The following is a 23647-nucleotide window of genomic DNA, read 5'->3' as shown; positions in this document are numbered from 1 at the left end:
GCCAGTAATGTCTGGAAAGATGTGGGAATTCATTGTGATAGTTTTGTAGGGTAGGTGACAGAATACCATTGTGTGTGGTAGTGACCTCTGGAAGGGAGAGAAGGAACAAATGACCCAGATCAGCAATGGAAATTGGAGGGGAAAGGCAGGTCTGTGAACTTGGCAACCCCATGCACCCCAGAAGTATTTTCATCTTGTAGCTCTAAGTCAGCTAAACATCTCTCAGGTGAATTCACTACAAGAAAAGGTGAAAAAATGAGTGTGGCATTACTGAGGCATCTGGAATGAAATGGACTGAGAGACAGCTTGGGGGTTGGAGCAGGAAGGAGGGGGAGCTGCTCAGAGCATACGAAATAGGGAAAATGGCTCTGCAGACAAAGGCTGCCTTCTCTGAAAGCAATCATCTTATACTGGGGAGGGATTTTATTGTTGCAGAGTTCACTCCAGGGAAGGCAATGTGGATGGAGTCGTCATTGTTAGCCATTTCTGAAAGGTTTCAGCTCTTGTTATTGTTCTGTGGTGTCTCATGGCTGAGTCTGTTCCCTCCTGGATGGGAAATCAGATTGAGATATTGAAACAGTGACAGCAGATAATCGCCCTTTGTGAATTCAGGAAGGGCAGCTCTCCTCCATGGTTGGAAACCAACAGCAACAACCACAGCAGCAGTGCTGCAGGTCATCTGTGCCTCCATCTATCCTTAGCAGGAGGATGGTGTGCACATATGCTGTGGGAGCACTAGGTGCCATTGCGGGCTGGCAATCTATCTCTGCAGCTTGCTGCCCAGTAAGAGAAGCCAGAGAATAATTCTTCCACTGGCTTCTGGTGCTCTCCATTGGAGATCCTCTATGAAAAACATCAATCTGTAGGACCCCGTTTCCAAGCCCAGAATAACATGTTGAACCATAACAAAAGCAGGCAAAATTCACTGTATTTTTCCCAGCTTGTGAGTGCACCAAGCATTAGCCATGTCTGTCCAGTGAGGGGCATTTTTTTCCCAATTACATAAGATGTATTTTGGGTTGCATCAGATGGGTCTGAACTTGGCTGGGGAAGATGCGATGCTTTAACCAATGGGAACACTCCCCTCTCTCTTTTCTACGTCTTCTACAGGTAACAGAAACTCGGACTGGCCCCCTGGGCTGTAACAGCTACGACAATCTGGACTCTGTGAGTTCTGTCCTTCTGCAAAGCACTGAGAGCAAACTCCACCTGCAAGGTAGGGCCCGGGAGGAGGCAGATGGTAACAGAGGGCATGGAGCAGGGGGATGAGATGAGAGATGGGTGGCCCTTTTTCTAACCTTTTCCCCTCTCATTTGCTTGGATTGTCATCTGCATTGTAAGTTCCCTGAAGGAGGACCAGTGGCTTCTGGTGGCTTCACAGGATGCTCGGCACAGCAGGGTTAGGGCTCGGCAGGGCTGAGCTAGAGGCACAAGGAGCTGCAGACTGGACTTGAGTGAAGAATCTGGGTTCCCTCCCACCCCTGCACTGAATTGTGGTGGATTTCTGTGTATTATACATTCACCAATATAAATAAATGTGACCTTTTCCATTAATATTGAAGGGACATACTGCCCACATCTCTCTTTGTCCCTCCCAAATTGCTGATTTACGTAAGAAGTTTGCAGATCAGCTTTTGGGACTCTCTAATGAACATAATCTTCGAGAAAAGTCACAGAGGTTTTATTTGGAGGCTAGAAGCCATGGCTTCGGTCCCAGCTGGGGAGCTAGTCCAGAAGTCAACAGATAGAGGTCATGACTGAATTAATAAGTAAATACATGCTGGTTAGCAAGAAGTCAACTTCAGCAGAAGGAGAAAATTCACTGGGCATGTAATTTACTAAGGTTATTCCCAAGTTTTTGAAAAAATAAGGAAATGTGGAATTTAATTGCTAATTTGCCCAGATGGTTTTATTTCTGGAATCCTTGTACTTGCACAAATTTTAATTTTTCAGATGAATAGGCTACATTACATCTTCCGCTTTGAGTATAATTTGGCAAGTGCCATTTTAATCTTGGTTTCACAGAAACTGGGTTTCATTTACTGAGTCATGTTGCGGATATATTATTATTGTTTTTGTTATTTGCCTTTAAAAATAATAGGCAGGTTGCTTTCACTATTCCGGTGATTGTCTAAATCACTGAATTCTGGTACTTACCTAATTAACAATAAGCATTTTGAGACTTTTTATATACTGTGATGATGGCTGCTGGTAATGAAATCCTAAGGATGACACATCAGATAAGTAGGTAAAGAGCTAAATAGACAGACTGCTTGACTTATAGGCAGACAAACTGGTAAGCAAGTAAATCAGTAGATCTCTATTGGGTATCTGGTCCTAAAAGGGAAGAGAAAAAGCAAGATAGCTGGGAGGGGGAAGGAGAGGGAGGAAGTGGGGGATTTTAGAAGAGAGGGGGCATGGAAGATGGATGAGGCTGTGATTTCTGATAGCAGCAGACAGAGGGCTGCTGCTGCAGGACCTCATGGGTCAACCAGACCAGGGTTTCATGGACTTCCATAGCATAACCCAGAGCAGAAAGGGGCTAGATCCAATCCAAGGCAGACGGTGATGTAAGGAAGGAAGGTAAGAGCTCTTCCTAATAGAACAAAGTGACCTTTAAAGCTACACCTGGGTGTTTTCTTTCAAATCCCGAGTGCGGTTCTTGGGATAATTACCCGGGATCCTTCTTCTGCTCTGAGAGGCCTCATTAGGAATTAGTCACAGGGCTGTGGGTAATGGATTGTGACCGAGTCTCCTCTGATCTGATTAGCAGCCAAGCATGAGCTGCTGACAGAAATCCATGTTACTACCTTCGTGTCACTCTGGCTCCGAGGCCAGCTCAATAAAAGAGCAGCATCTTCGTGACAGGGAGAATTTCTATTTCTGAACTTGCTTGTTGCAGCCCAGTCCTGAGAGTCATGTTTTCAAAGACCTGCCCTTTAGGAGATGTGGTGGCTGGACCCAAAGCCAAGCCAGGCTTGCAAGCAGTGTTCAGAAAGGTCAGCCAGCCTGGAGATGTAGGGGTGGACCTGGAAGTGCAAGGTTCAACGCCTGTGGTTACATGGACAAAGCAGCATCACTAATTCATAAACCAGCATCCTTGTGGGTCCAGCATGCATGTACATCTCTATCAGACCTCTGCATTGTGGTCTACATACATGTCTATTTGTCACAGAGCTCAGGTTTCCCATCTTCCTAGCACTGCCTGGAGGCAGCTCCCCTGCCTTGTGCATGGGGTGGGCTGTGCAGTGATGCATCCTGCTGTGGGCCAGGGTCTCAGTGGTGACTGCACACGCTGACACCTCCATATCCTCCTATCCCTGACACCAGCACAAAGTTGTCCCTTCATCTGTATCCCCCTTGGCTGGGGCTGCCTGGGCAGGGAGTAAATCAGAGCCTGGGGAGGGGGGGGATGCTAACAACTCTACAGTAGCCTGTGGGAAACAGGGATTTCTGGTTCCTGGCAAACACTCCTGGGCTGAAATTAGAAAATATGAGTGAAAAAACAAAACAAAACAAAACAAAAACAACCTACAACCTTCTGAAAAGTTCCGGGGAATTAAAATTCCAGAGACGCATCCTCTTGGGCAGTCTGACCATTTACATCTATATTGCAACATGGCACTATTTCAATAAGGTAACATCCTTCTGTGCTATTCTAAACATCGCAACATTAATCAAGAAATGTTGCGTATCGGTAGTTTGTTACATCAAGTATGGTAATAGAATATTAAAATTCACATCACAATTAATATTGAAGTCTTCACCAAGATGGGCAGAGCAGTAATGACAACACAAAACATTTCAGCTTTTCAGTGAAACAAAATGAGGAAGTATGAAAAATACATTTAGACCTTTCCCTGTCAAAAGTGCTTTAGAAGTCAACATGTTCTCACAAAATGCTTCAATGAAACTGCATTTTCAACAGATAACTCTTCTATGGAAAATGTTTTAAATAGCTCTAATTTAGAGCTGGGAAAATTTACCACTTTTAATGCAGGAAGCCTTTTATATACAGTCCAAAGCCAAACATCTCTCTCTAATAGTTTTTCTAGTTGAGTTAAGGACATGTACCCTTGTTAGATATTCTGCTTGCAGGTTGCTAAGCCAAACCTGGCACTTCTTAATTTTTAAAGAGGACCTTTACACTTCAGAGTGGCCGAATTCTCCCTTCGATCAGTAAGTTACCTTCAAAACTAAGATATTCTCCCTAACACTGGTCACCAGCACACGTCTTTCTCGTGTACTGTCAGCTCTGGAGGCTACTGTGGAGGAAGGAGCCAAGTCCTTTTGCACCCTGGCTGGGACTGTGGTGTTCACCCCATGATTTTGAACCACTGTCACAGACTTTAAGGCCATGTCAACTCCCTGCTTGGCTGCTAGGATGAGGTCTGTCCGAAGACAATGTTGAAGGATTAAATAGGAACTTCTTTTTATGTTTGTAATAGTGAAAGAAAATTCTTAGAGAATGAAACAGCTCCACGGGGTGTTTTATTAGGGCAGCAAGGCTTCCTGGCTAGCATGGCTGCCTACAAGCTGCTCTGCAGGCTGTGATAGTCCTTTGGACAGCAGCTTTCCTGCTTCACAGGTGGCAACAGAAGCACCCAGAACTGTGGTTTCCAACAATACAGCCTTCTTACTACTTCATGTTTCTAAAGCTTACGTTAAAAATGGCTGTACCTGACACACGGGTACTTTGCTGACAGCTGAAATCAACTCAATGTCAGCAATATTTCTGTGCATGGTGCAGAATGACATGAAAATGATCGAGGAGAGTACAAGGACTGGGTGAGATGCTACTGTCCCAGTACTTGTGAAGTATCTTGCTAGGATTTGGTCGCAAGGGTGCTCAATACAAAAACATTGATATAAGTCTGCCTGTGTCTGGAGATGGTGATAGATGTGTGGGTATTTATGTATGTGTCAATGTACAAATGTGAAAATGCACGGCTGTATTTCAGTAACCTAACACTGATTTCTTCTGCAAGGAAATTTTTGGCTGGAGGATCTCTGAATAACGTGCAATACCTACAGCACATTTTCAGATTTAAAATTAGGGTTCTGTGTTGGGTGTAGGCACATGCATATTTTGACAAGTAGCTGGATTTGCATGTCACTTGTGTTCCTGGTCTCAGCACATATTTGAATATGTGCTGCTTGTTAAATGCTAAAATTAACTGCACAGATTTCAGTAGAACTGCTTACCTGATTAAAGTTAAGTATTTATATAAGTGCTGTTGAATTGGTACTAAGTGTACAGGGGGTCTGATTGTCTCTTAAATGAAGGGTCATTTATGCTGTCATGTGAACGTGAAATTATTTCTTATTACAGACGGTTATCTTGGAAAAGTATTTTAGAAACCATGACTTTCATGGACAAAAACAAAAACACAAAACAAGCATCCAATTGAGACACTCCGCAGTGTACAATAGGACCATGTTTTGTTTTGGAGACTACAGGGTATTCATATTTCTGCATGTGCTGGAGCACACAGCATGCACCCTTTCCAATGGAAGTGCTTTTCCTGTGTCTTTAGTTGCTTTTTCACCCCTTTCCACTCAAATAAAATGAAACAAAATAAATCCAAAGCCAGTGCCATTTGTGGCTGGGACCAGGCAGCATGTAGGTGCTGTCATCCAAGTTAAAATTCAAAGAAGAAAACACGGTGAGCTGAAGAGCCTCTGGGCATTTGGGCTTCATATTCAAAGGCTGGGGCCAGGGCAGGTTGCTCCTCCATGAAGCAGAGAGCAGAAAGATTTATTCATGGGACTCGGCCCATGAATAAACAGGGTCAGTGCACAGCAAGGAGGCCAGCCCTGTCTCCAGTGTGTTGAACTCAGGGAATACCGCAGCCTTCAGGCATCCCAGGCTCTGTCTGTAGGTGTCGGTTTCCCCATCAGCTCGGCACTTTCTTCACATCCTCCAGGCCTGGGCCCTGGAGGTAGGCTTATCCTCAATGTCAGAGTGAAGGTTTGAAAAGGAACCACATCCATCTGTGCTTTTAGCTTCAGATAAAGCCCTAGAAAACTCTGAGTTTCACTCCATCCTGAAGGCAAGAGAAGGAAAGAAGAAAGGTATGGTGCTTACAGAGAAACATCTCAGGAAAGGCCAAAGGGACCTCAGAATGCTGCTGTTGCCCTGATCCTTCTCAGACTAGTTCTGCCATTTATGCAGGGATGCCCAGCCCTCCTTTTCCCACAACAGCACCACAAAAATCAGGAACTACACAGCCTCAGTGCCTCCAGCCACCAGGCCTGAAAATCCCTCCTTGTGCAAGTGTCCCAAGTGCCTTCTCCAGCTGAACCCTGCACTCATCCTGTTTGGTGGCAGACACTGCTCTGTTCTTGGCTGCAAATTAGGTCAGAGAAGGGGGCTGCTCGCTGCCACCAGGCACGGTGCTCCCGGAGCAGGAGGGGAGAGGAGAGGGAAGCCCCTGAGCCTTCACCACCCTCTGATCCCCTCAGGCCTGGCCTTCCGGAGGGACCTCATCAAGGACAAGGTGTTTCTCCGAAAAAAAAAGCGAAGGGGAAGCCGGGTCCCCTGGGGCACCGCTCTTGCCTGAGGTGAACGTGCCCCATCAGGGAAATGGGCCTGAACTCCTGAAAGGCACCACGGCACCTCCTGCCCTTTCTGCATGCTCTTGTCCTCTGAATTATTGTCTTATTTTCATTCCACTCCAATGAGCTGTCAGCAACAGATCCTGTAATTCAGTGCCGCAGAAACACAAACAGATGGGTAATTGACCCGCGCGCCTTCATTGCACTGGAGTTCAGCGCTGCTGTTCAAGCCATAAACTCCTCTCTCTGCCTCTCCAAAATCCCCGGGCCGTTTAGGAGGGAGGTGAACGGGCCAGGCTTGCTGTGGCGGGTTGGCTCGTCGTGGTCGTTGTCTCTGCCTCGTGCACTGCAGACGCTGACCGAGGCTGACAAGCGGAGCGCCCCGCTGCAAGGAAACAGCTGCACATCCCCAAGGGCCCACGGCTGTCTGTAGGGGGGCCAGAGACAGAGGCTGGAGGAGGAGAGGATGGGAAAACATGTACATTATGCACAGGGCAAACAGGGAAACGGTTATGTCCTCGGGTACCTGAGCAAGCATCCACCTACACTTGTGCCTGCACAGATGGATGGATACACAAACACTCGCTATGGAGAAAGAGACCTGGGGATTGATCTCTCAGCTAATGTAAACCTTCAGAGCACCACTGAAATCGTTGGCACTAAATCCATTTGCACTTTTATAGGATTTGGCAAGTAGCCCTCCTAGCAGGGAGTGAGCTGGAAAGACTCAGGTACCCAGCTCCTGTATTTATGCTGTGGGAGCTGAGCACTTAACTCTGCAAGGGTCTTTTAGAAATCCCTCCCCATATTATTCTCCTTTCTTCTGTATTCTGTTCTTTTCTTTTTCAGTGCATAGTTTTCTTGTTTCTGTGCTACCAAACCTATTTAGTCTCTCCTAAAACAGCTCAGAACAGTGTACTGCTCATCATTTATGAGCTAACACTCGGTTGTATGAAAAAAAACAACACCTGGCAGTAAGGGAGGCTTTGCACTCAGATGCTTTGTACTGTACTGGGATCCAGGACTGGGAAGAAGGGGTAAAACTGGGTATCTGATCCCAGCTAATCCCTGCTTGCACCTGAGGCATATATTTTCTACACCATTTTCCTTACCCGTGACAGCTCTGAGAGAAGTCTCCCAACAGCTTTTAATTCCTTAGCATCACTTTCCTAAGCTGTTAATGAAACAGGTTCTGAACAGAAGAACGGATACCTGAAATGACCTCTTTACTTTTTCTTTCTACATCCCTGCCTCTCGCTTCTCTACCAGGTCTCCAGATCATCTTCCCCCAGTACCTACAGGAGAAGTTTGTCCAGTCTGCCTTGAGTTACATCATGTGCAATGGCGAGGGGGAGTACATCTGCCGGAACAGCCAGTGCGGCTGTCAGTGTGCGGAGGAATTCCCGCAGTGCAACTGCCCCATCACCGACATCCAGATCATGGAGTACACACTAGTGAACATGGCCAAGTCCTGGACAGAAGCCTATAAAGATCTGGAGAATTCAGGTAACCAAGCAAAACTCACTCTCCAATCGATTTCTTTCAAACACAACTGTTGGTCTATACCAGTTGAGAATCCTTTCCTTCCCTAGTATAATGTTACAGTTTGGATAAAAAATGGATGATATTGAGCCCAAAAGTATGATCTTGATCTTGAGGGATTGTTATACACATACACGTACAGATAAAATCACACACATCATACATATGCATAAGGGGATATTTTCCATGGATTTTTTTTTTTTCTTTTTTTTTTTTTTAATTAAAAATCTGATTTTTCAGACCAAACCAGCTCAGAATCTCTCTTTAATAGTCCTACAGAGAAACTTCCACAATATGAATGATGCAGAAATTGCTTTTCAGATTTGCATGAATGATTTATTCTGCTTTGGTGAAAGGCAATTCACAGAGAGAGCACAGGCCAGATGACACCTCATCTGAGATAGCGAGAAGGGAAAATGACTTCTCTCTTCTACAGTGCCGATGGCCGTTGGTGTGAACGTTTCTCTTCTTCCTCCGCTTTCTCCCAGTGTAACACTGGGGGTGTTAGTGGAGTTTGTTCCACTTTGATGCTGGTAACACTCATTGTAGGTGTGCTACTTTGCCCATGCAGCAAACTCGGAAGGGTCTGAGACAAGAAAGCATCAGCATCAGTGCAGCCGTATCATTTCCGTTATGGTAGTCAGTGGTCTGCCTACCCAGAAGCCACAGTGACGCTGAGCAAAACTTGATCAAGAACTGATCCTCACACTGACTCTCACCTCTGGTGTTAGCCAGTTAATCCCCAGCACCTATTCTTTAATGTTTATTGCCATAACTGTCCAGGTCTTCGTGTTAGGAAAGACGTCTGTGAGGAAGGGACCATCTCACTCCAAGGTACTGAGGAACGTTTCTTCAGAACTCTTCCCAGCAGCAATTTCTTTCTTCATGTTGAAGGTCACCTTAAGCTCTGTAGTTGGTAGAACTAAGGCGGCCTGTGCTATTTCCTCAGTGGTCTGCTGAGGGCTGCTCTGTATTTCAAGGTGTGGGCCCTGCTGGCATGTCTGCCATTGCGCAGGCTCTCACATCCAACCCACACTGTTAGCCTGGTGCTTGGATGAGCACGGTCAGACCTTGATGAGAGCTGCAAGTCACAAACTGTGGGGAGTCACGGAGCTGGGGCAGTTCCAGAAGCAGCCCACTAGCTGAAGAAGTCAGTGGTTTTCTGAGGGGTTCTATAAATTTATGGGCAGGGTGGGAACACCAGGCCAAACCAGAAACTGAGCATCTGCTAGTGCAGCGCTGCACAAATCAGAATTACCGGCAGCGCCTGTCAGCATGGCTCTGCCACTGGTTACTTGTTGCTGGCTCTGGTGTGGGAGTTTCACACAAGCTGCTCAAGAGCCACATGTTGGCCACCACTCATCAAACCCCTTTACATTTCCAGGGGATGTAACCCAGACACTTCGAAGGTGAGAGCCCTATGGAGGGAGAAAAATTATGGTCCCACAGTGATTGTTTTATTGTTACACCGGGCACTTGTTGCACTTGATCTAAGCAAAGTCCGCGGTAGATAATTATATTCAGTCCCCCTTGCCTTGAGATTTCAACAGGGGAGGGTGTTTTTCATTTGCTGTGTTGAAGTGACACATTGCAGTGCAGTTCTCTGCTGCGCTGTGGCCATATTCCACCCAGGGCTGGAGGCTTTTCAGAGCTAGATGGAGTGATTATCTTTATGTTTAAAGCTGCTGCATCTCATTCATCACTTTGTTGCATCATGTGCGAACTTATCCTTTGAGATGAAAGTTGCTATCACAAAAGACTGTAGTATTAGTGTTTTGCTTCTTTGTTTTAATAAGATTTCCCAATAACTGGAGGATTTTCTTCATAATGAACAACAGAAGAAAAATCTCTAGTGACATCTGAAGGCTTTTCCAGTAAAGAGGGATGAAAGGCACATGAGTGCTCTGAAAGCAAATATCATTTGTGCAGGAAGCGGCTGATAGCCTAAAAGATCTATATTCTCTTTCTGATCTGTGTGGGGTTCCTACGTCAATTTGAAAAAATCTTGCAGGGACCAATAAAGGGTTGGCATTATTTGGGATAGCATCTTCAAAGTCAAGGAGGCTGCAGTGAACTGATGCTGCTTTAAATCAGCTCTGGAGCTTCTCCCAGCCCTGTGCTTCATTGCTCATGTATAAATTGAGAACAATAATACTGTCTTTTTCTGTCTTGGCATTTTAGTATGGCTGGCCAAAAAAATCTACATCAGAACCATGACTCTGGATTTTTAAACAGCTTTTTGATTAAGAGTCATTTGTTTGGGGCTTTTTGTTGTTTGTTTGTATTTGCAGTACTATTTTTGTCTGATGAAAATGTCATTTTTTTAACTGAAAAGCACTGAAAAAAAGCAAGTTTCATCTCCAAAACAGATGTTTTGCGGTGATGCCACCAGTCTTCTCCAGAAGCAGGACCTCTGCCCCGCAGCACCTGCGATGATGAGTCATTGCCCTGGGACTGCCTGGAGTGACTCAGCAAAAAGAAGGGCCATGGTGCATTCTGGGAGATGTAGTCCTAGCCATCAGCCACATTTTCTGTGCAGAGAAAATAAAATAACAACAAATGCAAACAGCCTTATTAGTTAATTGGAAATGCTATGGGTTAAGAATGAACTATTCCCAGAAAAGTACAAGGCTTAGCACAATGCAGTCTTGGTTAGGGCCTCCAGGGATAGTTATAATATAAATTAAATATGAAGAAATACTTTTTTGGAAAGTCTTTTCTTTCTTTTTTTTTTTCCTTCCCTTTTTTAAAAACAACACCATTCAGCTGTTATTTTGCCAGATTTCTTTGCTCATTTGTTTTTCCCCCAACGTTGCACTGCAGTATCAAAATGTGCACACTGCACTGAAATTTCTCCCTTACCCGTCTCTATGAAAAATGTAGCACATTCATCATCAGAGGGAAAAAAAAGCTTGGTCTTTTGCACAAACAGGCTTTTGAGGAAATTGATTTATAAGGGGCGGGAAGCAAATGCAAGGCTTTTACTGCTGAAAGGTACCAGGAGTAATCAGCATGGTCAACAGAAGCAATTATACATGATGATAGTTTCAGAGGACCACTGCACAGGAGAGAATCATTTTTGGGGAGGAGAAGGGCACTGAAAGCAGCATTACTGATAGAGTGAAAACCTGAGATGATTAAAAAAAACATCTCCCAGTTATCTTTGGGGAAGAAAGGAGACAAGCAGACATCCTGTGGATCTTGATAGTGCAATGATGATTATTATTTTTATTAGGTGCTCAGCTTCACTGTGTGATGAGTAAGATATGAACATCCATTTACCATCTATATAACGATCCTACCAACTAATGCATAGATATTCTTTGTTAAGCTGTTAAGTATGAACTGCAGATTGTTGAATAATAAGAAATCTGTTATGCAAATATATATAGTCATGAATTCAGGTATATGAGGTTTGTACGATAGGTTCTAAATTATCTGCTTTGATTTTCTCCAATAATTCTATGGAATATTTCTCCTTTTTAGAAGATGACTGCCTTTTCAAGCTTTCTTTTTTGCCTTTTTTATTTTTTCTCTTTTTCTTCTGAAAATGAGATGAAGGGAAAACAAATTTAAATGAGGAAAGGAAGAAAAATAATATTTAGAACTTGCAGGAAAAGAAGGCTGCATTTCTCTTTGAGTACATTGTGGGTTTGGGGGGGGGCTCTGGTCCAGCTTCCTGCTAGAAGCAGGATCATCACCAGCACCAGGTCAGGTCAGCTGTGGTTTTGTCTAGCAGTCTAAAATGATGGATTCTTCAACAACACTTGGGCAGCCTGTCCCAGTGCTGCATTACCTCCAAGTGAAGAAGTTTTCCAGCAAATAATCTGAACCTCTCAAGCTGCAGCCCATGTCTATTACTCCTTGTTATATCATCTGTCTCTAATAAGAAGACTCTCTCTTTCATGTTTGTAACTACCTTCTGAGCAGTTTTAGGCTGTAATTAGATTGCCCCTTGGCTTCTCCTTCACCAGATTAAACAAGTGCAGATCCCTCCACCTGACCTCAGGGGACTTGTTCCCCAGACCCCTGACCATCTCTGTAGCCCTCAGCTGTGCCCTTCCCAGTTTCTCAGCAGACCTCTTTAATTGGGTGTCCCTAAAGCTGGGCAGAGAAACGCAGGTGCAGCCTCAGTAGTGCCAAGAAATAGGGAATATTAACGTCCTTCGATCTGGAGTTAGCCCAGGATGCAGTTTTCTGTTTTGGCGGTGAGAACATAGCGTTGACCCACCTTCAGCATGGTGTCCCCCATAACCCTGAGGCCCTTCAAGCTCCGCTGGCTGCTTCCAAGCTTGTGCTGATGCGTGGGATTGTTCTGCCCTGGTGCAGAGCTCTCTGGTTTTCTTTATTGCAGTTTATGAGATTTGTGTTGGCCCACTCCTCGAGTTTCTCAAGGTCCCAGTGTGTCAAACACAGTTCTCTGGTATCGAAAATTGGGTTAGTTTCTATTGAGAAAGTTGGAACCATCTGTCTGTTCTACATGAGGATGTCCCAGCCTGGTAATCAGAGCCTAAGCAAACTATTCTTCTCAGTTAGAAAGAAAGGGATGGTCATAAACAGAAACAGTATCAGATTTTCTGTTCTGTGATGGGAAGAAAAAACCCAAACCCTACATAAAGGCTTTATTGTTATTATTATTATTTTCAAGCAAAATCAAACAGAAATAAAGTGATCACAAAACAACATTTAACAACATTTTTTGGATCCATTAGATTTTTTCCCTTGGCTAAAATTGTCACATTTTTTTTCTGACTAGCCCCGCAAACTATTTTATTTTGTTTTCATTGTTACATAAAGCAACTCATTTAACTTCAAATGAAAAATCAGAAGGCTCTTTTTAAAAAATGACAAAGCGGGACATTTTCACACAATCCAAACCCTTCCTGTGGGGATTTTCTTAAGCTTTCTTCCCCTCTTTTTTATTAATGACACAGCCAAAGTGATTTGACTTCAACAACAAATGGCATTTTAGAAGCAGCTGAAAAACAATTTAAATGAGAACTCTTTAGCTGACAATGATTACAGCTCCCTGCTTTTTGTTCGTAACCCCTAGACTGTAATCCCATGCTCCAGGGAGCTTGCTCTCTTTTATTCTCCACCCTGTACACATTAACTGTTTGGTTTCACCCTGATGCTCCCCGGGTTTCATCTCCTCGCAGTAACAGCCATGGAGACAGTGGGTTTCCTGGGGCAGAACGACAGAGCAGGGAGCTGATGGACATCAGATTCCTCCTGCAGAGCACCTCAAACCTCACACCTCACTGCTGCATCTCCATCCTGCTAATGCAAATCCTTGTAACTTCATCACGGTTCAGATCCCTCTGTAGTTCTCCACGTTCTCGTGTCTTCCAGATGAGTTTAAATCCTTCATGAAAAGGCTACCTAGCAACCACTTCCTGACCATTGGGAGCATCCACCAGCACTGGGGGAACGACTGGGACCTGCAGAACCGCTACAAGCTGCTGCAGAGCTCCCTGGAAGCCCAGCGCCAGAAGATCCAGCGCACTGCCCGCAAACTCTTTGGCCTCAGTGTCCGGTGTCGGCACAACCCTAACCACCAGCTGCCTCGAGAAAGGTAACCCTCCTCCTTTGGGATGGGTGCGGTGTGGTGGGCTGAGCCTGGGCATGAACCTAAACCCTACAGCTGAAGGGATTTGATACAGGGTGTGTTATAAGGTGTGCTATAAGAGATTTGATATAAGGTGGAGGGGTGGAAAATGCTAAACTCTGGGAGTGGGTTGAAATTTCTGAAGGTGTAAGTAACCTTTATCACATCCCTAAGCATATCCACATCCCTTCTGTGTGGTCTTACCTACCCAGTTGACAGGCACCCACTTGTTCTGTAGTGTTCAGCTAGAATATGATTATATGAGTCTATAATTCTATGATAAAATGACATCAAATAGCCAACTAGACCTTTTTTAAAAGGCCAAGCTCCTTTTTAGGCAGTTTGGCATCACATACCACAGACAAATTTTAAGCCTCTATTTGTTGTTTAAGTGGACATATGGAGCACAAGATGCTTCAGATCATTTTTGGGTTGTGCTCCTTAGTGAATATAACTGGAGTGAAGGAAAAACCTTAGTTTCACTTGGAACAAATCACATAGCTTCTACAAAATGCAGGGTGAACCTGCAAACCTGCATTGACCAGAAGCCTAGCGATGTTATTGCACATGGAGGGAACAGATTTTCCATTACAGCTACAGCAGCTATTGATATCCAATAGTCATCTCCTGCTGGCTCCTCTCAGCCCTGCACTAGGACTGAGTTTATATTTGCTTCTGAACATTTTTCCAGACCTGCATCTGTGGATTTTAATAAACATTGCTTGCAGGTTTTTTTTTTTTTTTTTTCTTTTTTTCTACATTTTCTGGATTGAGGTAACGCTTAAAATCTTGGGGGGAAAAAAAAAAAAAAAGAGTTCAAGTGCCTTTTCTTCCACACTTCTCTGGAAAAGGTCATGCCAGCTTAGTATTTGAGAAGAAATCTTTTTTAGCTCCTTTATTACATAAATGTTCACTCTTAAGAGAAAATTAGCTGATTGTTGTGTCCTATTATCATCCTGCCCACTGGCTGCTAAGCATGCTGAGGCTTCATTTCACCACTGTGCAGCTCAGGAAACTCTTCCAAAGCTTAAGGTCTCTCTAATTACCAAGAATTCTCATGTCTCTGGACAAAGACTCGATGGTGTTACTAGGGATGAGGAGAAATATCTATTAAGTTTAAGAGATTATGAAAAAAAGTCTTTGGAGCACTTCCTAAAATTGTCCCATTCCTGCCAATTGGCGAAGTTTCTTCAAACAAGCACACGGGTGGAGGAGTCACAAGCACAACCAGGCGTTATTTTGAGCTGTGCCACAACAGCAGCAACGTGAAGCAGCAGCAAGCAGAGATCCAATGAAGCATTCGGATAAATGTGTCTTTAGCATTTCTCTTCTATTTTAAAAAGTCAGCCAGGCAGAAAGGGAGCCTCCAACTAATACTATAAAATCTGGAGAAAGGAGGACAAAATGGATGATGGCAGCTGGGTTTTTAACTGACTGATGTGCTTGATTTGTTTAAGTCAATACCACCAGGCATAGTATAATTTCTTTTCTTATTTGTCATTCTGCATTTGTAGCTAGTCAGGGGAGGGGCTCAGCAGACAGATAGGTAGTGGAAGAGGTATGCATTTCATCCTTCGTTTCACTGGGCTTGGAAATACTCTAATTTTCTAATTGTTACCGTACAGAACGACAGACACTTATCAAGCATGCCAGTGGCTTTGAAAGGATGGAAAGCTTCTATTAAGAGCAAGCCTCTCTCTCTAATACACATAATAGTAAGCCTGTATTATATATTCAAAAGCACCGTAAAAAAAAAAAAGAAATAGGGCTGCTGTTGATTGCCCTCAGGGAAAGGAAGAGGTGGTGTTTCCAAAAGAAAGAGAGAGTAGGGATTTTTGCAATTAGAATGATTTTCCATGACCTTTTGTAACAGCTAAAAAGGAAATACAAATATATATATATATATATTTACTCTGCACTGCTTTTGCTTAAAAGCACCTCTTTGCAGCCAAGTTTGTTGGTTTAAAAAAGAAACCACTCCTCAGTTGTTAAAGCTTCAGCGCTGAATGAGCACCTATAGTTGTATTTTGAAATTTGGGATATAAAATATAAATAACACCCAAAGGAGGGGGACTGATACATGTTCTGGGCTCCAGCCATATTGTCATTAGTTAACAATACATCTCCCAGCTGCTGAGAATGAAAATAGCAATGTTTACTTCACTGCTCCACACAGAAAGCCCAAAAGTATCTCCACAGGAGCTAGTGCTGGCTGGAAAAGGAAAGGTGAGTTTGCAAAGGAAAACCTATTAAATTCCTACCTTTGTTCTTTCAATTAAAAAAGAAAAGGAAAAAGGGAAAAAAAAAGGTGTTTTTTTTTTTTTTTTAGTTGGTTGGTTGATTTGGTTGGTTTGCTTTTCTAATCAGCTCAGACCTCTCTACAGCAAAACTGCATCTTTGTCTAAAGGGACACCCATCAACCTCTTTCCCTCCTCAGACCTGATTAATCCTGAAGAATGACAAGTCAGAAAGAAATAAAAATATTCATCATCTTCTGTATAACCTGACCTCCACTTCTGATCAGAAAGCCCCAAACTGGCCTGCAAATACTTTTTTTTTTGGGTCACAGGAGATAGGTTTTAAATGGTGAAACATCTCTGCAGGATTACCTGGCTCCCAGTTCCCAGCATTGAGTGACTCCAGCAAGCAACAGCAGGAAACCATTGCAATATAACACTCACTCACAGCTCTGCCTGGATGTCATTTTATTTCATTTTAGTTTGGAATATCAGATATTAAAGTTGAATGTGAAATTGCTTACCAGTGACCTCTGAAGACACAGTTTTCCTTTTTTAATTGCACATGCTCTATTACTTTACACTTTGAACTAGCAGAGGAAGCAAACATTAAGCAAAATATCTCTTGCAATGGTGTTAAGGAGGAGAAAGAGAAACTAATGACTCCTTAATGAAAGAGAGAACAATAAAAATAAAGATCAATGGCTATTCTGCTACTGGTATTCAGCTTTTAAACAGGGGCTCTTTTCAGCGTCCCTCTGCCCTGACTTCTCTTGGTTATATTCACATGAGCCTGAGCCACCAAGGGCATGTGTTTTAAGAAGTTTCCTCCTGTCAGCCAAAGGGCTGTGACTGGTCCTGTGTATATTCTTATCCTGTCCCAGTTGCAAGATAAAACGGGGTAATTTTTACCGCTTTTCCTCTCAGTCTATCACACTTCCCTTTGTCATGTTTGTAGCCAATGCCCAGCTCTGCCCTGGATTCTGCATTTTCATTTAATTACATCCTTTATTGCTGCCATCAGCAGATGGTGGGTAGTTCTTCTTTTCGTTTTTGTCCTACTTGTGTCTTTGCTGAATGCTAAGACATGCACACACACACACAAAACACTTCCTTCTCCAGATCTTCCATCCTTCCTCCAGTAAGTTGATCTAAGGAACAGAAAAAATGACTAGTTTCAATTGCCAGATATATGCTGAGAATCCTTTCTTGTTTTGCTCTACTAGCAGTTAATATAAGACAAGGATTCTTTCCTTTCCTGAGACAGAACACACCAGCTGAACTAGGATGTGGTCATCTTACTCCAATTTTTATAGTGTCCCATGCTGTACAGCCTGGCAGTCCTTGTCCCATGAACTCAATGGCATTATCAAGATATAAAACCTGTGTCAGAAAGCTTCAAACCAGCACTGTTGAAATATGTTGGGAATCCTGAGCATGAGCAGCGGTGTAAGGAAATCAGGAGAGTTGCATTCACTTGCACAGAGCTGGAATTGTGATGTGTTCAGTTGTTGTCACCAAGCCTAACCATGGGAAGAGCAGCAGGCAGGCACCTTGTGCTTCCCTTGAGCAGTTCCCACAACCACAGCAAGCCCAGGCAGCCAGCGTGCATACACTGGGGACCTGCTTTGGTTTTAGTTCATCCTCCACTTGCACATCATCCCTCAGCTTCGTGCTTAGATTAGTGGTTAGAAGCAAAGAGCGAAGCATTCACATGCACAGGGGAACCAAGGTGGGGTCACAGGAGAGAACTCAGGGAGAACAAAGCCTGGGATCTGCACGTCTTGCTAAATTCAAGAACATTTGGCTGGGTTTCCAAACAAGAGCTGTGAGGCTTCAGATAGGATAAAATAATATATACATATATATATATTGCAGAAAAAGTGATGAAAAATTCACCTATGAGCAGAAAGCAAACTCAGTCCCCAGGAGACAGTCTTGAGAGTGCTCGTTGCTGTCAGCAGCACATGTTGCAGTCACTCTGTGCTGTCCCCTGCCCCTCCCTCCAAAGCAGAGCTGTCCTAAAAACCAAGTCTGTCCCCTGCCCATTGCTGACGACCAGGCGGGGCTGTCACCACCTCCCACTACAGCAGACACTTGTGGAGGTTGCTGCCTTGCTCGCAAGCCCTCTGCCTGCCTTTTCTTTTCCACTGCGGGCAGAGCTCCTGCTAGTTGTGAATATAGGATAGCAACCCTGGCAGCCCTGTACTGCAGGAGGAACATGAAAATTGCCCCTTCCCATACCCAAGGCTTCAGTGTTTTTGTGATAAATTCACTTCTTTTTTTTTTTTTTTCCCTCTCTATGGTTTTCCCAGTTTTCTTTCTGCTTTTTTTTTCATTTTTTTTGCCATTTCTCTGTCTTTCCCTTATTGCTATTGTTCCAGTTTTCACCTTTTTTCATCCCTAAGCCTCCTGCCTACTGCATTTTTCACTCATTTTTCCTTTTACCTGCACATTTTTCCCTCTTTCTTCCCCTACCCTTTTTGCTTCTGCTCCTTGATTATTTTTTTCCTTCCAGTGCTTTCCTCTGTTTTATACTTTCATCCCTCCACTCCCTCCCTCCCCCTAATCATCTTGCTGTTCGTTGCTGCTGTATCATTTAATGCCTTCTTTGATACAGCCTACAGCTTAATGATTATTCGGAGGTCAGGCGATGCAGGTGCCATGAATTTCACTAATCCAGCTCTGAGAGCCTCTGTCCATAATCACTCCTCCCGTTCTACAGGGACTGAATCCTAATTTGTCATTAGCCTGTCCTCTCACTGCAGCACTACCAAGAACTTTTTGCCCAGAGGAGACAATGAAGTATTCATTAGCTGGGGGGAGGCAGAGGGGAGGGAGCGGGCAACTGAACGAGGGGTTCTGCTGGAGGCTGCAGAGAAAGGAGTCGCTGTGCTGAGATCCCCCGGGGAGGGGGGGAGAGGGGGCAGCAAGGCAACCTTGCAAGGCGGTTGTACGAAAAGAGAGCGTGGGTTATGGTGTCATTCCTTCGGCGCCATTCCAGGGCCACAGGACGTAGAGGTGAGGGTGCTGGTAGAGCAGTTATGGGAGCGGTGGAGCCTGGGAATGAGCAAGTGTGGCTGCTTGTTAAGGGGAGAGGCTGTAAGAGGAGGTTAATTAGCAGCAGGTTTTTTAAAGGAGAAGCTGTTTGAGCAGCTTTGTCACTGTGCATCCTGACTTCCATGCTCTTTGCTGATGTTTTTGCACTCTGAACCATGAGCAGAGGTTGCCTTATCCCATTACAGTCTGTTTTGGGAAGTGGGGGAAATTATCTGGGGTATGGAGAGGGGTTGTTGCCTACCACCAGCCTAGGAGTTATGCTGACCTGCAATACCTGAACACACCTCAGCCTCTGACACAGCTTGATCAGCTCCCCTCCCATGGCTGAACTTTCTCACCACCATGCTGATGAGAGCCTCGTCAGGAGGCTGAGCCAGTCTCAGCTCTTAGAGCAGCGTGGAGAGAGAGAAATGATCAGTCCTAACTTATGGCTATTTCTTAGAGGGCTTCTCTTCTCCATGGAAGGAGTAAGCGGCAGATGTAAGACTGAGCCTGGGATGACTCCCAAATGCCACAGCAGGGCTTCAGGGTTCTGGGAGCTCCAACTCAGATATATCCCTAAAGGCATTGTGGATTTAGAAAGATGCCAACACCATAGGCTCTGTGAGGCTCTATGGTGCTAATCCATTCTTCTTCCCACCTGCAGGACAATACAGGAATGGCTTACCCGGGTCCAGTCCCTGCTGTACTGCAATGAGAATGGGTTCTGGGGGACCTTTCTGGAAAGCCAACGGAGCTGCGTTTGCCACGGTGGCACCAGCCTGTGCCAGCGCCCCATCCCCTGCATCATCGGGGGCAACAACAGCTGTGCCATGTGCAGCCTTGCCAACATCTCTCTGTGTGGCTCATGCAACAAGGGCTATAAGCTTTACCGGGGTCGCTGCGAGCCTCAGAACGTAGACTCGGAGCGGAGCGAGCAGTTCATCAGCTTTGAGACGGACTTGGACTTCCAGGACCTGGAGCTGAAGTACCTGCTGCAGAAAATGGACTCTCGCCTGTACGTGCACACCACCTTCATCAGCAACGAGATCCGCCTGGACACCTTCTTTGACCCCAGGTGGCGCAAGCGCATGTCCCTCACCTTGAAGAGCAACAAGAACCGGATGGACTTCATCCACATGGTGATTGGGATCTCCATGAGAATCTGCCAGATGCGCAACAGCAGCCTGGACCCTATGTTCTTTGTCTACGTCAACCCGTTCAGCGGGAGTCACTCCGAGGGCTGGAACATGCCCTTTGGGGAGTACGGCTACCCACGCTGGGAGAAAATCCGCCTCCAAAACAGCCAGTGCTACAACTGGACCCTGCTACTGGGCAACCGGTGGAAAACCTTTTTCGAGACCGTCCACATCTACCTACGCAGCCGGACTCGGCTGCCCTCCCTGCTGCGTAATGAGACTGGCCAAGGGCCCGTGGACCTTTCCGACCCCACCAAGCGCCAGTTCTACATCAAGATCTCGGATGTGCAGGTGTACGGCTACAGCCTGCGCTTTAATGCCGACCTCCTGCGCAGTGCCGTGCAGCAGGTCAACCAGTCGTACACGCAAGGTGGGCAGTTCTACTCGTCCTCCTCTGTCATGCTCTTGCTGCTGGATATTCGGGACCGAATCAATAGACTGGCGCCTCCCGTGGCCCCAGGGAAGCCCCAGCTGGATCTGTTCTCTTGTATGCTCAAGCACCGCCTGAAGCTCACCAACAGCGAGATCATCCGCGTGAACCACGCTCTAGACCTGTACAACACCGAGATCCTCAAACAGTCGGACCAGATGACAGCCAAACTCTGCTAACCCGGACTTTTCAGTGGACATGTTGGTGACTGATCCTTTTGCTGTAAAAAAATAAAAGAGGAAAAAAAAAAAGAGAAAAAAGTAAAAAAGAAAGAAAGAAAAGGGGGGGGGGGGAAGTAAAGAAGGGAGAAGAACAAAATTTGTAAAATGTAATTAATATACGAAAGAGAAAAAAAAGAGGAAATTCTTCATTTGTTGAAAACTAAACCCGTTCTAGCAGCTGTATAAAACTGTCAGGCATGTTTGTTATTTCTATAATCCGTCATAAAAGGGTAACACCTTACTCTCTCTTGACCTTGGGGGTGTTGCTTGCTAGTCCTCAGAGGCAGTGGAGTAAATAAAGGGAGGAGCAGAGAGAGGGGCAAATTTCTGTAATGAACTGTAAAGATTTCTGCTATGCAGGTGCCACGACAAAGAGACAAAAAAAAATCAACGTAAACAAACAAATAAGAGTTATATGTAAATGTAAAAGAACTGCCATTATTCCTAGTGGGAGTAAATGGTTAAAGATAAAAGATATTTCTTCTGTTGAGATTTATTCACCCAGCCTGTGCTGAGCTTTGCTGGAGGACAGAAGGTGATGGCAGTCCTTTGAGAGTAAAACAAGTGCCTCATCGGTGAGAAGACGCACGAGGTGGCGGGTGGATGCAGATCTGAGGTGTCTTCGCTTTGGCATTTCCACCTCAGAAGACTTTTCACCGGAGGTAGTGTCAGCTCTTGACAAAGAGAGGGGCAGGGCAGGGCTCTGCAGAGCCTTTGGCTCCAGCCCATGCCTGGCACCAGGCTGCTGCTGCCTTCAGTCCAGCCTGTGCACAACCCCATAAACCTTCCTGAGTCATTCCTCTTCACAGTGTCTCTACAGAGTCCCTCAAACTGAGAAAGTTAAAATTATGTTCTGTTTCGGAAAATCTAGCGTTAAAGGCAAACCTGAGTTCGGCTTTTAACCCATGTCCTGGGATTTCTAACAACACTGAGAAACCTTCATCACCACAAAAACCAAAGCACAATGTAAGAAAACACATTGCCAAGGAAACCTGGAGATGCTGAAGAGTACACCAGTTATTTTAGTTCTTTGGGGATAGAAAAATCCTTTTAATTCTCCTTTGTTTCTGTGGCTATGAAGAATATCCTTGTTTCAATACAGTTTATTTATCCACAAAAACAAGCAAACAAACAGAAAGTAGATGAGAAAATTTTATTTCAATACCTCGAAAACTCACAAAAAGAGGGTGGGACACAATAACCAAATCTATTCTGAATTTGCAAGGACAAAGCCAAATTAAAATGGGTTATCAAAAAAAAAAAAAAAAAGAAATACCTAAAAGCTGGGTAAAATTTAACAGTGTCTGTGTGTGTGTGTTTGGATTTTATTTTTCGTTTAATGCAGGATGTAGTGTATGAATGTAAGATGAGATGAGCTAGTGACTAAGCCCGATCACAGTGGGAGGAGAATAGTGGGGTGTTTCTCTTGATTTCACTGTTAGTAGAATTTTTTATTTTATTTTATTTTATTTTGTGAAAACTGCCAGTGAGAGACCAGAAGTTCTGCACTCTTAGAAGGGAGCAACAAGTCTCTTATCCTACCCACTTCTAGAGCTGGAGGAGTGTCCTGTGGAAAAGCAGGGCTGAGCAGGAGGAACAGTCTTGATCCAAAACCCAAGATTCAGATCTGGCTCAAGACTTAACATGTTGGTTCAAGCAAGTTCAAAATAGTCTTGTATGTGTTTTGACCTTCTTTGTAGATTCTTAGAATAACATCAGTTCTTCTGGAAAGAGCTAAACGCACTGTGGTGTTATTCATGTGACTCCAGGGACTTAGACAATTAAGTCTGGCTTCAGGTTTTGTTTAATTTGAGAGGTTTTGGTTGATGCAAATCAAAGCTGAGAATGAGTTAGATAGCTTGAGGAAAATAAACATTCACTGAACTCTCCTGCTGAACTAATAATTGAGAGCATAAGAGAAACTATCTGCCTAGTTAGTGAGAAAACAAAAAGGAGTCCTCGTCACAAAGCACACGTCAGTCCTTGTCTGTCCCCCCAGAGGAGGGCATGTGCACGAGCCTGAAGAAGATCTGGGTAAATTAAACAAAGATGTTTCTAGGGACATTCATCCATTTCAGTTGGTAGTAACTTTGTGTTTTCCCTAACTTGCACTGAGATCTCTTTCTATCTTTACTGGTCACTCCCTGCAAGAGGTTGCAAGGTTGCCTACTTAGTTTGTTCATTTGTTTTTTTCTTTTTGTCATTGTTTGATTGGCTCGTTGTCTGCATAGAGGTTCGTGCTTATAGACCCCACCATTCAAACAAGTTACTTTCTAGTTGTGACATTTCTGTGTCAGCTTTCCAATAAGAGAAAATTTACTGGCAATGGTATGCATGGAAGCTAGTTTTAAGCAAATAGTTGAGAGTATTCATGGGAAATGAATGTCAGATTTGTAATTATGAGTGAAAATAATGTTCCTGACAGTTTCATCCATCCAAGAATGGAATAGAAATATACTGTTTAATTTATATGTATGACCCAAAGAGCTGACACTGAAAAGAACTACAGTTATTGCTCTAAAAATACTGAATACTGCTTATGAACAACCTATAGCCTGAGATGCAGTCTGTATTCGATGATGGGATCTGTTCGTGGCTGGAAATAGTGAATGTGCTAACACAAAGTGAAATGAATTTGATAAATCACTTTCCTACAAGATAAGCAACCAACTCTAGTGAGTAGCAGCCAGAGAAGTTGCCATTAAATCTCAAATCTTGTGGGTAACTAACAACACATTAGCTAAATCTTGTCCTGTGTTTGTGGGACTAGCAGAGATCAAAACAATCACTCTCATGTATTTTTAATGATGCCT

At 44.3% G+C, this 23647-nt stretch overlaps 1 protein-coding gene across 2 annotated transcripts in view; it reads left to right on the top strand.

The window, feature by feature from the left end:
* The window catches only part of BRINP1 (BMP/retinoic acid inducible neural specific 1), an 85696-nt gene extending 64681 nt beyond the window's left edge, over window positions 1-21015 (top strand). For both annotated transcript variants that reach the window (XM_040531827.1, XM_040531828.1), the window contains exons 5-8: window positions 1111-1216; window positions 7828-8064; window positions 13453-13675; window positions 19652-21015. In XM_040531827.1, the coding sequence (XP_040387761.1) occupies window positions 1111-1216; window positions 7828-8064; window positions 13453-13675; window positions 19652-20792 (1707 nt within the window). In that variant the 3' untranslated portion in view covers window positions 20793-21015. The remainder of the gene's footprint in view (window positions 1-1110; window positions 1217-7827; window positions 8065-13452; window positions 13676-19651) is intronic.
* The last annotated feature ends 2632 nt before the right edge of the window (window positions 21016-23647 follow it).

This window comes from Cygnus olor, chromosome 19 (genome assembly GCF_009769625.2).
Source record: "Cygnus olor isolate bCygOlo1 chromosome 19, bCygOlo1.pri.v2, whole genome shotgun sequence".
In the NCBI taxonomy this organism is placed as follows: Eukaryota; Metazoa; Chordata; class Aves; order Anseriformes; family Anatidae; genus Cygnus; species Cygnus olor.
This window is presented reverse-complemented; position numbering and strand designations above follow the sequence as displayed.